Here is a 14247-nt window from a genome sequence, read left to right on the forward strand (position 1 = left end):
CCTCACTTTTGTTATTATTTATTTCATATGCCGTGATAGGAAGTATAGCGAAAATCTGCCTTGAATAAATGCACAGATTTGTGATGATTATTATTATTTTTTCAATATTCATTATCTGCCTGGCTTGTACGCTATACTCTCATGCAAAAACAAAACAATACAATACGCAATTTGTTTTCACCCTGTAAAGGAAGCGTTTGTTTTGCGGAAATATAAAAAATGCCCGGATGTTCGAATGTGTCCATAAACAAGCTATTGTGCTTCTTACAAGTGTATCTAATGAAGTTAAATGGTAATCTGCTGCCATCTGCTGGTTGTATTTGTTGCAAAGGGTAGGTTAACTAGTGGAGGAAGTGCTATGTAAAAAAATAAACAGAGTTCATCGAAACATACTTGTAGATATGAAAAATTGTCACAGTGCCCAAAATCAATTAAAGCAAGCAGAAGATGGAAAATGCTGTTATCGGGCACTGTCCTCCATGCAAGTACATTTTTAACCAAGATAAAAGTCATGTTTGTTGTAACCTTGTGGTATTCATGTGTGCTTTTTCAAGCTTAACGGCATTTTATTGCACGTTCGCAAGACATTCGACCTGTGCAAAGACAAAGATGACCCCAGCCTGCCGCTGCAATAAATGGAGGCAAATTGCTTCATTGTGTTTCACAAATATTGGCTGAACTGTTTGTGACGTTGCGGGGCACATATTTGACCCAGCCTGTTTCAATCACATTTAAATGCAAGAGGCAGTCACTGGCGCATGATTGCTCTCGAATGATTTTTTTTTTTCTTTTGGGAAAGATGATAAAAGAATGGCGGAAGCATAATTATGATTCTTATCAGTGTGGGATAAAACAAGTTTTAACCTGTCAGTTTGGATTGGAAGCAGCACAGAAAATGGAGGGATTTAGATCAGGGGTTTCCAAAATATGGCCCGGGGGCCATCTGCGGCCCACAATCCATCTCTCAGCGGCCCACAGCATATATTAACTCATTCACTGCCGTTGACAGCTATACACGTCAAAAATTAATTTGAACAATTTCTATTAGATTAACGTTTTCATCCATTTTTGTTAAGAGTATGAAAACCTAGAAATGTTTTTTTTGTACATTTAGAACAGATAGAAAATTTGTGATCTTTTCTTTTTTTTTTTTAGAAATTATTAAAAATTAATTAAAACCCCCAAAAATTGAAAATAATAATAATAATTAGGGGCATCAGGTGTTTAAAATTTTTATCTTAATCGCATGACTTTGCTAGTTAACTCACGATCAATCACAAATTGTATATCTGTTCTAATACAATAAAAAAAATCTAGATTTTCATACTCTTAACAAGTGGGGGAAAAAATGTTAAAACTAATAGAAATGGTATAATAAAAATAATATAGCCAACAATAGCAGTGAATGAGTTAAGAACTTCCCGCAAGGCTAGCAAAAGTTTTTAAAATGGTCATCTCACTACACTTTCCTCGTGTTGAAATATGGAAGGATGAGGTAAATATGAAAAACCTTGTATCTCCGTCTTTTTCTCGCGCGCTTGCCTTGTGTTTTAGATATCGCATTGATCGCTTTCTCAGTTCAATCGTAATCCATGAGATTGACTTTTAATTTCAATTCTTCTTGAGCCGGTCCCATTCATCTCCTGCACGGAGTTGCCGTATTTCTTTTGGCTTTCTTGGAACATTCTTGTTCACGGTGGAAGATTATCTGAAAGACTTCTTTTCCTCTTCTGTCTCAAAGAGTCAAAGAGCTTCTTGTGCTCCTTCCCGACTTTGAGCCAGACAACAGAGTGGTTGCCAGGTTGTCTTTTTCTACTACACTTCACCTAGTGTGTGCACTGAATGCCCTGTTATGTTAGTGCTGTTAATTGTCAGGCTGACCTCTGACCTCTTTCTAGGCCATTCCAAACAAAACGTCCACTATATAAAAGCTCTAGTTGATTCCACAGCGTGCTCTGGTGGTGCAATGCAAATCAAACACAACAGGTTTTGGCTTGTTTCACCTCCAAGGATCACTCAAGTATTTAGTTTCAGTCTCCCCTTCCCTCCTCTTTCTCTCCTTTGCATGAATGCACGGAGCTGCTGGTCAGACCAGTTTTCTGCTCGCGCGTGTGGTCTAATTACTACATTGGCTTCAGGGAGTTAGCAAAATTCACAATCTGCATTTGAGCCCGCCCCCTCCTGTCGTGTTTTATGGAAACAGACGTTGAAACCTTAACGTGTGGGATGCAGTGGGGATTTTGAATGTGGCTGACCTCAGAAGAGCAAAACCACAAGACAGCCTTCTACAGGTGAGTGTTACCTTTAGTTACCTCAAACCCTTTAACCTATTAAATGCCTTATTGTGACCTAATTCTTTATGGTACGCTCACAGAACACTTGATTAGGTATACCAGCATGCTCCTTGTTGACAGAAAAAAAAAATCTGATAATGATCTGTCACATGAGGAAGTTTGTAATATTTTATAAGATGCAATTCAGATAGACTCTAAAAACAGCTGGGTCAAAAATTGGACAGTCCCTGGTCATTTCTGTAGTCCTTCGTGAAATTTGATTATCTTTGTGTTGAATCGAAATAAAATATTTGCTGTTACTTGAGAAAGCAATGATCAACACTTTTGCTAATTTCTGACGTTACACTTTAAAAACAGTTGGGTAAAAAAAATATATATATATATATATTAAAATAATCATCTCAAACTCAACCCTCAAAATTGGGTTGTTTTGCATAAAATTACTCCTCAAAAATGGATCGGTTACACAAAATAATAATAAAATAAATAAAATTGAGAAATTTGGGTCAAATTGTAAAAGTAGTGTCCATTTTTGGCCCAAATTGGGACTGTTTTTACCCAACTGATTTTAGGGTGTATCATTTTTGGTGGTTGTTGTATTATATATTTTTTTGACCCAACTGGCTTTAGAGAAAAAATCCCTTCCATATCCATAATCCAGCCCTTTTTTTATTTTTATTTTTTTTACCCAACCTAGATTATTTTTGACCCAACTGTTTCTTGAGTGAACGTACAAAAATGAATAAAATAACCCCAAAAATAACCCAACAACAAAAATTGGGTTGGTTTGTGGAATATACATTTTGACCCAAATGTAATAACCCACAAAACAAACCAATATTTGGTTGTGGGTTTTTCATTTTTGACCCAACTTTTTGGGTTAAGTGAATAACCCAAAACGCTGTGTCGGTCCCTTTTTGACCCAACTATTAATTGTGTAGCAAACAAACCAGTAACTAAATGCTAATTATTGTTTGTGCTTTTTCTGCGCTGTCAATTGGAATAAAAGGGAAATGAATTTAAACATGTTTTTAATCAGATCCATCTATCAATTGACAAAATAATTATTACCATATTAGTTAGTTGCAGCCCTATTACACATGAAACATGAACTGAGATCTAATAATAAACAACACACACACACAAAAATGATACGTTTATAGTCTTCTATGAACACCTTACCAAAATACACTGCATGATCACATTAGACTGGAACTCTAAAATAGATAACACACACACACACACACACACACACACCAAGCCAGCGCTGCATACATTAGTTTCCCCCCTTGGACTGGCTCCTCCATTACAGCATATATCTGCCTTGTAATCTCTGTTAAGTGATTTCCCATAAATTGAATCGAGTCAAACAATATCAAGGGAAGTTTATACATAAGAGGAGAGCGGTGGAAAACAGGCAGGGTGCGGCTCCAACAATGCAGTAATGCATCGACGGTGTGTGGGAGGGCAAAGGCGGGCAGGTAAAAACACTCAGGAGCTTCCTTATTGTGGAGCAGGAAGGCTTTTTCGTCCCTGCGTCAGAGGTATGGTCAACTCGTTTGTTGCTTTGATATAGAAATGTTTACAGGAAATTCGTCTTTAAAATCCTATGTAGGCATTAGGTCACTGTATTTTATTCAGATCTCGACTACAGTTGCAAAATAGGGGCAGATTGGACAGACGTGCCCGTGTATTGGCTTGTCGTATGCTCAAGAAACATTTGGTTTGGTCAAATGATTAAATGAACATAAAACAACAGGACTTTTACTTATGTAAGTCTATTTTTTAGTATTTGTGTACAGCTCCATTGTTCTTTGCTTCTTTTTTTTTTTTTTGTCATGTGACGCGTTGAGATGCTCTATGGAGACAATAATGTTACTTTTGCTTTCACTGCATTTACCTAAAAGAGAAAAACCTGGATGTGAACGTTGTCGTATGGATTCAATTTTTAAAAAGCCTTCAGCAATGTATTCCAATATATCCAAAGTTAGACTCTCCAGATGTATGCACAATGTTCAAAACCAAAACTAGGGCGGGAAAAGCTCACTCTGTGTCATGTCCTTGTGCAGCTGTGAGTCTTGCACTTGTGGACCATGTTCTCCTCTGTGACCCCCTACAAGAACCAGCACTACGCTGAGCTGAAGAAGGACTGCATCAAGAGTAAGAAACTGTTTGAGGATCCTGAATTCCCCGCCATAAATGCGTCGGTGTATTATCGGAACCCGCCACCTGGAATCGTGCACTGGAAGCGTCCTGGGGTGAGTAGCGTTGTTTACTCTTGGGAAATTTTGGGACGTCAAGAAGGAACAGATCAGACTTACTGGACAAGATTCCACAGTTTGTTGGAGAAATTTATGTAATGGTGCTGGGTACGGCGTTATCGCTTATCAGTTATGACTTGCTGGCAGAATGTGCCCCACACAATAGCGCAAGAAAAGAACATATTTGACTGAAAGGGGGGGGGGGGGGGGTTATGTGAAGCTGCCAGAGGGACCCAAAGCTAATCTCTTTTGAAGATAATACTGAGAGAAGACTATTTATTATTCTTATCATTAAAATCTTAAAGGGATTACTATCAAAAATGTCTTTAAATAAATACGGCATTCTGATTAATATCGTGTTTGTGGAATATGAAATAAGCAGCAAACTCCACTTGTTTATATCCATCTCAGGGGCGGCCATTTTGGCCACTTGCTGTTGACTGAAAATGACGTCAATGTCACATGACCAAACTAAGAAAACAGGTGAGTCGCGATTGGGTTGTTAGCTGAGTCCTGAGCAACAGGAAGTGACAAAATGGCCGCCATGAGATGGATAAAAACATTCCACAAACGCGATATTAATCCTAACACCGTTTTTAGACTAGTGGGGCTGCATAGAATACATTGTAAAGAACAAAATTGGGTTAATTAATATTGTGTTTGTGGAATATGAAATAAGCAGCAAAATCCACTTGTTTATATCCATCTCAGGGGCGGCCATTTTGCCCACTTGCTGTTGACTGAAAATGACGTCAATGTCACATGACCAAACTAAGAAAACAGGTGAGTCGCGATTGGGTTGTTAGCTGAGTCCTGAGCACCAGGAAGTGACAAAATGGCCGCCATGAGATGGATAAAAACATTCCACAAACGCGATATTAATCCTAACACCGTTTTTAGACTAGTGGGGCTGCATAGAATACATTGTAAAGAACAAAATTGGGTTAATTAATATTGTGTTTGTGGAATATGAAATAAGCAGCAAACTCCACTTGTTTATATCCATCTCAGGGGCGGCCATTTTGGCCACTTGCTGTTGACTGAAAATGACGTCAATGTCACATGACCAAACTAAGAAAACAGGTGAGTCGCGATTGGGTTGTGAGCTGAGTCCTGAGCAACAGGAAGTGACAAAATGGCCGCCATGAGATGGACAAAAACATTCCACAAACGCAATATTAATCCTAACACCGTTTTTAGACTAGTGGGGCTGCATAGAACACATTGTAAAGAACAAAATTGGGTTGACTTCCCTTTTAAATAATGCTAATTGCTAACAGAAGGCTTAGCCTAATCCATTTGAAAAAAAACAACGTTTCAGTGGTCAAGCCAGACAAACGTAGCGGTTGCTAAACATCCCATCACATGGTTCAGCCAAATTATGACACATGTGGCGCCCATTGTGACTTATGTCATGTTCCCAAATATGGTCGCTGACTTGTCAAACATTTTCACATGATTCGTTCATAACGTGACTGTTGTGTTGCAGGAAATAAGCAATGACCCTCACCTGTTTGTGGAGGGTGTCAGCGCGCATGACTTGAACCAAGGATCAGTGGGGAACTGTTGGTTTGTGGCCGCCTGCTCGTGTCTGGCACTGAAGCCCAACCTCTGGAAGAAGGTGAGCTTAATTTATGGAGTGAGCTGGGATATATGCGAGAATGTTCATGCTAGGACAGCAGGAATGCACCCGAGGCCGTTTGACTCATTCAAGTGAATCTTAAGTTTCTCTGGTCATTTTTTATTATTTTTTTAACACTGCTGCCTCACTATAATAAGGAGATTCTCCAGGTATATGAAACAAAAAATACCAAAAGAAGTAATCTAAGCACTAGTCCTGTCACACATTGGTTCTTGTCCAGCTATTTGGTCATCTGCTACAAAAAATGATGTACAGAAATTGCAAGTAAGTTGCTCAAAATACGACCACTAGATTGGCCCAAAACTCAAAGTTCAATGCATACCAATAAACAATAAACATTCTTATCTTTAAAGCAATCTAACTGAAAGTAGTCCCATAACCTTGTAATAAAAGTCTTCTAAACATCAAAACATTGGTGCGAGTAAAAGGTTTGGATTATGTACGCAGGTAATACCTGACTGGAAGGAGCAGGAGTGGGACTCCAAACACCCGGAGGACTATGCCGGAATCTTTCACTTTCAGTTTTGGCTGTTTGGAGAATGGGTAGATGTGGTGGTGGATGATCGGCTTCCTACAATCAACGGAGAGCTCATCTACTGTCACTCCAAAAACAACAATGAATATTGGAGCGCTCTGTTGGAGAAAGCTTATGCAAAGTGAGGCCAACGCTTGCAATGTAACATTTTATAACTCAAAACAATGGCGGACTGTAGCAAGTCAGCATCAAACAATACCTGCGAGACTCCTAATAATGGGTCAAAAATATCCCAAAATGGGTCAAAAAGGGTCCAGCTCAACTTTTTGGGTTATTCAATTAACACTCTGAGAACAGTTGGGTCAAAAATAATCCAAATTTTGACCAACTTAACTTTTTGGGTGATTCAATTAACCCAATAAGTTGGGTCAAATGAATAACCCACAAAGCATCCCAGTTTTTGGGTTGCTTTATGGGTTATTAATCCCCCCCAATATTTTGAGTTATTTAACTCAACAACAAAGGGTCTGTTTATTTTTGACCCAGTCAATTGTGTTATTCAACTTGCCCAAAAAGTTGGGTCAAATGAATAACCCGCAAAACAACCCAACAAATTGGGTTGCTTTGTGGTTTATTTTTTCATTTGACCCAATGTTTTGGATTGAATAACTCCAAAAAGTTGGGTCAGTTCATTTTTGACCAAATTCAATTGGGTTATTCAATTAACCCAAAAAGTTGAGTCGAATGAATAAATCACATTTTTGGGGTGGATTATTAATTTAATTTGTTTAATAACTACATTTTTGTTTTATTTTTGACCCAATTGTTTTTTTACAGTACACAGTAGCCTACTTATAGTCCTATAATCTCCTTTGTGTGTGTTTTTGAACTTTGCCCAGCAACAAGTGGCAGTTGTCCCATTGATAAAATGCCGCTGATAGTGAAAATACAACGTAAGGGCCTAAACGTGCCTTACGCTGCGTGTCCAGGTTGTCTGGCTGCTACGAATCACTGACGGGGGGCAACACCGGAGATGCTGTGGTGGACTTCAGCGGAGCTGTGGCTGAGGCCATCAATCTGGAAGCCGAGGCTTACTATAAAGACCAAAAGAAAATGGACCATCTCTTTGCAGATCTACTCAAGGTGTACGACCGCGGCGGAATCATCAGTTGCTCCATTAAGGTGTGTGGGACGTCCTCGGGTTTGAGTAGTCTACATTGAAAAGAAACGTTCCTTACATGTGAGCTGTTTTCTTCTTATTAGGCACAACCTCATGAAATTGAGTCCAGGATGGCCAATGGGCTGGTGAAAGGTCACGCCTACTCGGTGACAGCAGTGAACAGTGTGCGGCTGGGTCACGGGCTGATAGCTTACTTCAAGAATGAGACCATCCCCATGATTCGCATGAGGAATCCATGGGGCAAGACTGAGTGGAACGGATCCTGGAGTGACAGGTGTGACCCCGAGCATGCATCCAAATACAACTATCCATTTTCTAAAGGAGTGCCAGTCAATATTGAGTCAACTATAAACAATCACGGGGGGAAGACGATGGAGTGTATAGCAGCTCCGCACGGGAGTGCCTGACCTGAGATTTGAACTGTGTGGCGGAAGTGCCAACCACTAGGCCACCGTGCTGCATCCAAGGGGCATATTTTGTCATTTGGTGGCAAGGCAAACCCAGTCAAGAGGCTTGTAGACTTTGAATTAAAGAAATGGAGAGTTGAATTTGTGAAAAAAAAAAAATATATATATTTCTTAAATATTTACCACCAAACATTTTGTATATATATATATTTATTTATTTTTTATTATTATTATTATTATTATTATTATTATTATTATTATTATTATTATTTTTAATTATTATTTTTTTTTTCTTTAAATCAAATTGTAACAGGTTCTAATTACAGCCAGTAGTTAGTACTTCTGACTCGGAGTTCTGACCTTCAGGTTTGGAAATTCATCGTTGACTTTCCTGTGTTTACTTTGTTTAGTTTTGTATCTGACTGGCAAGTCAGCTGGGCTAAGCTCCAATTCTAATGAGGATATGTGTTATAGAAAATGGATGGATTGATCACTCTATTTTGGGTTTGAAATAACCCAAATGGGTTTAAAAAAAAATTAACTTTTGGGTTAAATAAAGAAGCCGATGAGTTAAATAAATAACCCCAATAATTGGGTCAAGTGAATAACACACAAAACAACCCAATTTGTTAAATTTTTTACTAAAATTAAAAAAAAATCAAGTGCATTTTTGGGGGTTGTTTTGTGGCTTGACCCACCGACGTTTTGGGTTAAATAGTTAACCCAGAAAGTTGGGTCGTATCATTTGGGTTATTTTTAGCCAAACTAATTTTAAAGTGTTTACTAAAAAATAAAATAAAATTTATTTTTGGGGATTGTTTCGTGCTTGACCCAACTTTATTGGGTTAAACAAAAACAAAAAAAAACTGTAGGGTTTGGCCCAACTGTTTCTTGAGTGAATGAACTTCTTATTAACATTCATTAAAATCAGAAAACAAAGTGATATTTTAACGGGGGGTGTTCACTTTCTATATTAGCGTAATCGTCTCTCTTCCAACCATCCTATCAGCTCCGAGGAATGGTCAAAGGTTGGCGACACCGAAAGAGGCAACCTTGGCATCACAGTGGAGGACGATGGAGAGTTCTGGTATGCAATCAATTCACCACATTGCAAACAATCCTCTTTTTTAGTGACCACATCCTCCTTTAATCATTTCAACTGGACCTTCCGCAGGATGTCCTTCGCAGACTGGTGCAAGCACTTTACGGACGCCGACGTGTGTCGCCTCATTAACACGTCGGTGATCAGCATCCACAAGACCTGGCATGAGATCGTCCACTTTGGAAGCTGGACCAAGCATGCCGAGCCGCTCTTGAACCGCTGCGGCGGTTGTGCTAACCACAAGCCGACCTTTCTGCAGAACCCTCAGGTACGTCACACCGAAAGCATTTTTCTAATATTTGAACAAGCGTGTGTGTTGTTCTGACGGCATTCCATCGTCTTTTCGTAGTACGTGTTTGATGTCACAAAGGAGGCCGACGAGGTGCTCATCTCCTTACAGCAAAGAGATATGAAGATCCACAGGAAATTTGGTCAAGGGGAAAATCTAACAATTGGCTTCGGTATCTTCAAGGTAAAAAAAAAAAAAAAAGTTAAATAATGCAAGTATTCTAAAATAAAGTAAAACTACTCAAACATAATGGAGAAGGAACATAGCAGCTGTCAACTAGTGGTTGTTATAGGAATCGACTCAAATTCCCTTTTTTTTTTCTCCTTCTCGGAGCTTAACGGAGGAGCGAGGGAGCAAAACGAGAGACTGAAAACACATAGATGCCTTTTGCTCTGCATTTTCCTTTAAAAAAAAAAAAGTGCCAGCAAGTACTGGTTAGCTCCAAGAACAGGTCTGTTCTAAAAAAAAATAGCTCACTTGTGGTGGGACATTGTGACCTACTAAGAGGTATTAAAACAGAAGATGAATACTAATATTTATCTATTTTTTAAGCTTTATGTTATATATTCTATATTTTGTTTTAAAATGATTGTGTTTAATGGGGAATTTTTTTTATTTACCCAAAAATTTCCAAAAGGTCATTTTATAGCTGTAAATTTATTTAATTTAGTCATAATCTAATATTGGCCCATGCCTAGTAATGTATGGTGTATTTATATTCACATATGCTCAGTAAAATTTATGTTCCAGTAGTCTTTGTGGTGTGCGTTAAAATTTTAAAAGTTTAAATTACTAATTGAAATTTAAAGCCTTCACACACGAGCTGCATTTTGAAAAGACATCGCTAGAGGGCAGCAAATTATCAAGCAATGCTTCGCATAAGGGCTCATTGTGCAAAACAAGCAATTAAATGTACAGTCCAAGATTAGATATTTTCGCCATATAAAAAGGTTAAAAAAAAGAAAGAAAAGAAAAACGTTGAGACACTGATTGTTTTCTTGGTATGCTTGATTACAAGGCTTTTGGGTTCACGTCTGGGATGTGTGCACATAGACCAAAATATCATTTGTTTTGGGAAGAGAGAAGGCTCATTTGCTCACATTTTGGCATTGGCCAAAGAATGAGCAAGCGGTTTTAATGACACCTATTAAGTGTATCAAATCATATTAGGCCTTTTTTCACCAAGGTATTAAATCATACCAAAGACTGCAATCATTTAAGTTGATTGTTTCAAGCTGAGAAAACAGCAGACAGTGACACAACTAACGTCCCGTTTTACTTTTGCATTTTTTAGGGTTTAAAACACACGCTTTCTCACAAAACGTTTCTGTACAGGCTCAAATGACGTTTTCTCACATACGTTTGTGCCAAACCTTGTCCTGTAATGCAATTGACTTGACATTTGGCCATGTTCAAGCACACATCATTCACTCTTATCGTGCTGATTGCTGACACTTGTGAACGTTCTGGACAGCATTTGAGGTCAGTGCCACAATCAACATGTCATTTTAACAAGCTGCCGTCTGCGCATGGCCAACTGGAAACATCCGCTTATCCTTTGTTATCTGGGTTTCTTCCTTTGTGAGATACAGTGATAACATAAAATGATGAATGCCAGGTTTTTAGTTTGAATTTTCGTATGTCAACAATATGGATGATGACAGGACTTCGGTTAGTGCTTCCGTGCTGTGTCACAATTGTCTTTCCATGACAGCCCATCTGGCTCCTTCCCCTTATTGGGCTTCTGCTGCCTGAGGCTACCACTAAGCAAGACTTGTCGGTGGTATATGCCATGCTGGGGCTTGTCTTTTCATGACAGCCCATCTGGCTCCTTCCCCTTATTGGGCTTCTGCTGCCTGAGGCTACCACTAAGCAGGGCTTAGGGTGGAACTTTCTTGTCTTGTTATATATCGAAACTATTAGAAGTTATTTATCCCTCTCAGGTGGAACTGAACCGAAAATACAGACTACACGACATCCTGACCCAGAAGGTGGTGGCGACGTCGACGTACATCAATGCCCGCACGGTCTTCATGAGGTGCACGCTGCAGCAGGGCCGCTACGTCATCCTGCCCACCACCTTCAAGCCACAAACTCTGGGCGACTACATGATACGACTCTTCACTGACGTGGACTCGGGCTGCAGGTACCGGTCATCTCTGTCGCGTCAAACAAAGCAACAAAAACACAGCACTGATGGAGATCCGCGCTCTACTGACTTTTTTGCTAGTTCATTTTCTGCATTTTCACCTGATCTAGGATGTCGTATCCGTTTTGTGTTCTTCCAGGGAGCTGAGCGATGATAAGCCGAAGGTGAGATGTTGTAGTTCCTTCCTGGGATACCCACAAGTGGTGACCCACGTCTACATCCATGCTGCGGAGGGGCTGCAGAACCAGGACAGTTCAGGAGGTTAGTCGCTTGCTTTTAAATTGACGGAATACCCTGAAACTGGCACGACATGTTTTGTTGAGGTCGTTTACCTTCCCCGTGCTTCCACGCAGGTGCGGACCCGTACGTGATTATAAGCTGCGAGGGTCGATCAGTTAAATCGACAATCCAGAAGGACACTTTGACACCAGAGTTTGAAACGAGTGGTATTTTCTACAGGAAGAAGCCCAGGAAGCCTTTAACAGTACAGGTAAGATGTTTGTTTTCATTGTCAAAACTGTAAATTATTGCTGTTTGCTGTACTTAATGTAAGTAAGTAAACTCTTTGGTATATCATTTCATCTCCGAAAGGGGGGGGGGGGTGGGGGGGGGCGTTGAAAAAAAAAACGTTTGGGAACCACTGGCCTAAGGGAAATCTGCTTAGCATGACGCTAACAAAAAAAATCTAAATACCATCAACAGGCTAATGAATGGCATCAGTGGCATATCACTATTAAACATTTTCGTTTCTCGAAACTGCCTGCCCGACACCAGATCTGGAACAGCAATGCGGTGCAGGACCAGTTCATGGGCCAAGTGGTGCTCTCAGGTTCAGCAAAGGACACCGCCGATCCGCAGAGGCTTGGGCTGAGGAAGCAAGGCCGCAACATGGCCGACGAGATGCCCGGCAGCGTCAGTCTGAGAATAATCACTTCCACTCAGCTCACCGCCATTTGAGGCTACGTGCGCAACTGTGAAACTGTCAACAGCAAAAAGGTCAACGCTTTCTATGATTTGCATACGTAAAGCAAGGCCATGCTGGACAGTGTGAATGTCTTTTTTTTTTTTACCTTCATTGTATCTTTCTAAGAGTAACTTATACATTTTCCAATGAACTGTTTTACACTTATAATCTGTTTTTTGTCACTCATTGATAAGAAACAATAAAAACAATAAAATAATCTTACTCGCACTGCATCATATTGAGAGGCGTTTCTAATATGCTGGTTACTTTATGAGGGTCAAAATATTAACTCATTCACTGCCATAGATGTAAAAAAATCATTTTAACTATTTCTATTAGTTTTTAAAAAAAACCACTTTTGCTAACAAGAGTATGAAAACCTAAAATTTGTGTGTGTGTAAATTTAGAACAGAAATAAAATTGTGAATCGTTAACTAGTGAAGTCGTGATTAATTACAACAGGGATGTGATTTGACCAAAGTGAAATTATCTGAAAATTTAGCCGGGGGTCTGGGGGCCGTTGGCACCCAGCTAGGTCCAGGGCAGTGCCCTGGTGGGGGGACAAGGCTTCGCCCCCCGGAGCTCATGGGTTTTCCATGTTTTTAAGTACTTTCAATGCACTCACATGACAAAGAAATAGACAAAACAACAGCATAAATTTTCAATGTATATTGAACTATCCCATATAAAATGGCAGTTTTAGTCAACTCAAAATCAGTCACATTCAAAAACATTGGACTGCCTTTGCTTTTAAAAACTATCACTGAGAATATCATCATATCTAACTAATGTGATTACTAAGTTAACACATAAATAATGTTGAAGAGTTCAAATTTCATGAACAAATAATTGTATCATGACCAAATGAAAAGTAACTCATATTAGAGCATACCACAAATGTCTTTGTTATAGCAGAAGATGTTATCTGTCGGAGTCATGTGCATACACAATGAACTACTAAAAAAAAACAAAAAAAAAAACGTATTTTTTTTTGGGGGGGGGGGGGATAAAAAAAGCGGAATTCCGCGAATTAGCAGAAAAATCACATCCCTGATTACAATTAAAAATGTTAATCGCCTGACGGGCCTAAAAAAAAAATTAAAAATAAGGGGCGTTTAATCCTAATTAATCGCATGATAATTTTATATCTGTTATAAATGTACAATAAAAAATTCTAGGTTTTCATTAAAAAAATGTTAAACTAATAGAAATAGTTCACATGAATTTTTGATGTCTATAGTCGTCAATGGCAGTGAATGAGTTAAAAACAGCTCCAAGTATGATGCATTAATAGCCGATTAATATGTGACAGTGTCAATCACAATTGAGTATTATCTTTGTTTATACAGCTCTTGTACTGGATTATATTGTGCAGGCGTACCTAATGAAGTGTCCACTAAGTGTGTAACCTGCAAAATATTAAAACCCAATTTATATATAATCTATTTTCCATTTTTATGATTTACCAGAATAGCAAAATTCCA

At 39.0% G+C, this 14247-nt stretch overlaps 1 protein-coding gene across 2 annotated transcripts; it reads left to right on the top strand.

Moving 5' to 3' along the window:
- The first annotated feature begins 2142 nt into the window (after nt 1-2142).
- LOC144036013 (calpain-5-like) lies at nt 2143-14204 on the top strand. 2 transcript variants are annotated; one of them, XM_077546243.1, is made up of 13 exons: nt 2143-2291; nt 4364-4552; nt 6045-6176; nt 6645-6853; nt 7662-7854; nt 7936-8126; nt 9269-9346; nt 9434-9629; nt 9711-9833; nt 11594-11796; nt 11939-12060; nt 12153-12289; nt 12574-14204. In XM_077546243.1, the coding sequence occupies exons 2-13, from the start codon at nt 4388-4390 to the stop codon at nt 12754-12756; spliced, it is 1932 nt and encodes a 643-aa protein (XP_077402369.1). In that variant the 5' UTR covers nt 2143-2291; nt 4364-4387; the 3' UTR covers nt 12757-14204. The 2 variants fall into 2 exon arrangements, with proteins under 2 accessions (XP_077402369.1, XP_077402370.1); XM_077546244.1 differs by lacking the exon at nt 2143-2291 and adding an exon at nt 3689-3838.
- Nucleotides 14205-14247: the final 43 nt, after the last annotated feature.

This window comes from Vanacampus margaritifer, chromosome 16 (genome assembly GCF_051991255.1).
Source record: "Vanacampus margaritifer isolate UIUO_Vmar chromosome 16, RoL_Vmar_1.0, whole genome shotgun sequence".
Taxonomy (NCBI): domain Eukaryota; kingdom Metazoa; phylum Chordata; class Actinopteri; order Syngnathiformes; family Syngnathidae; genus Vanacampus; species Vanacampus margaritifer.

Coding starts and splice junctions, on each gene's coding strand:
- LOC144036013 (XM_077546243.1), top strand. CDS start 4,388: ATGTTCTCCTCTGTGACCCCCTACAAGAACCAGCACTACGCTGAGCTG. Junction 11,797..11,938: donor GACGTGGACTCGGGCTGCAG/GTACCGGTCATC, acceptor GTGTTCTTCCAG/GGAGCTGAGCGATGATAAGC. Junction 12,290..12,573: donor GGAAGCCTTTAACAGTACAG/GTAAGATGTTTG, acceptor GCCCGACACCAG/ATCTGGAACAGCAATGCGGT.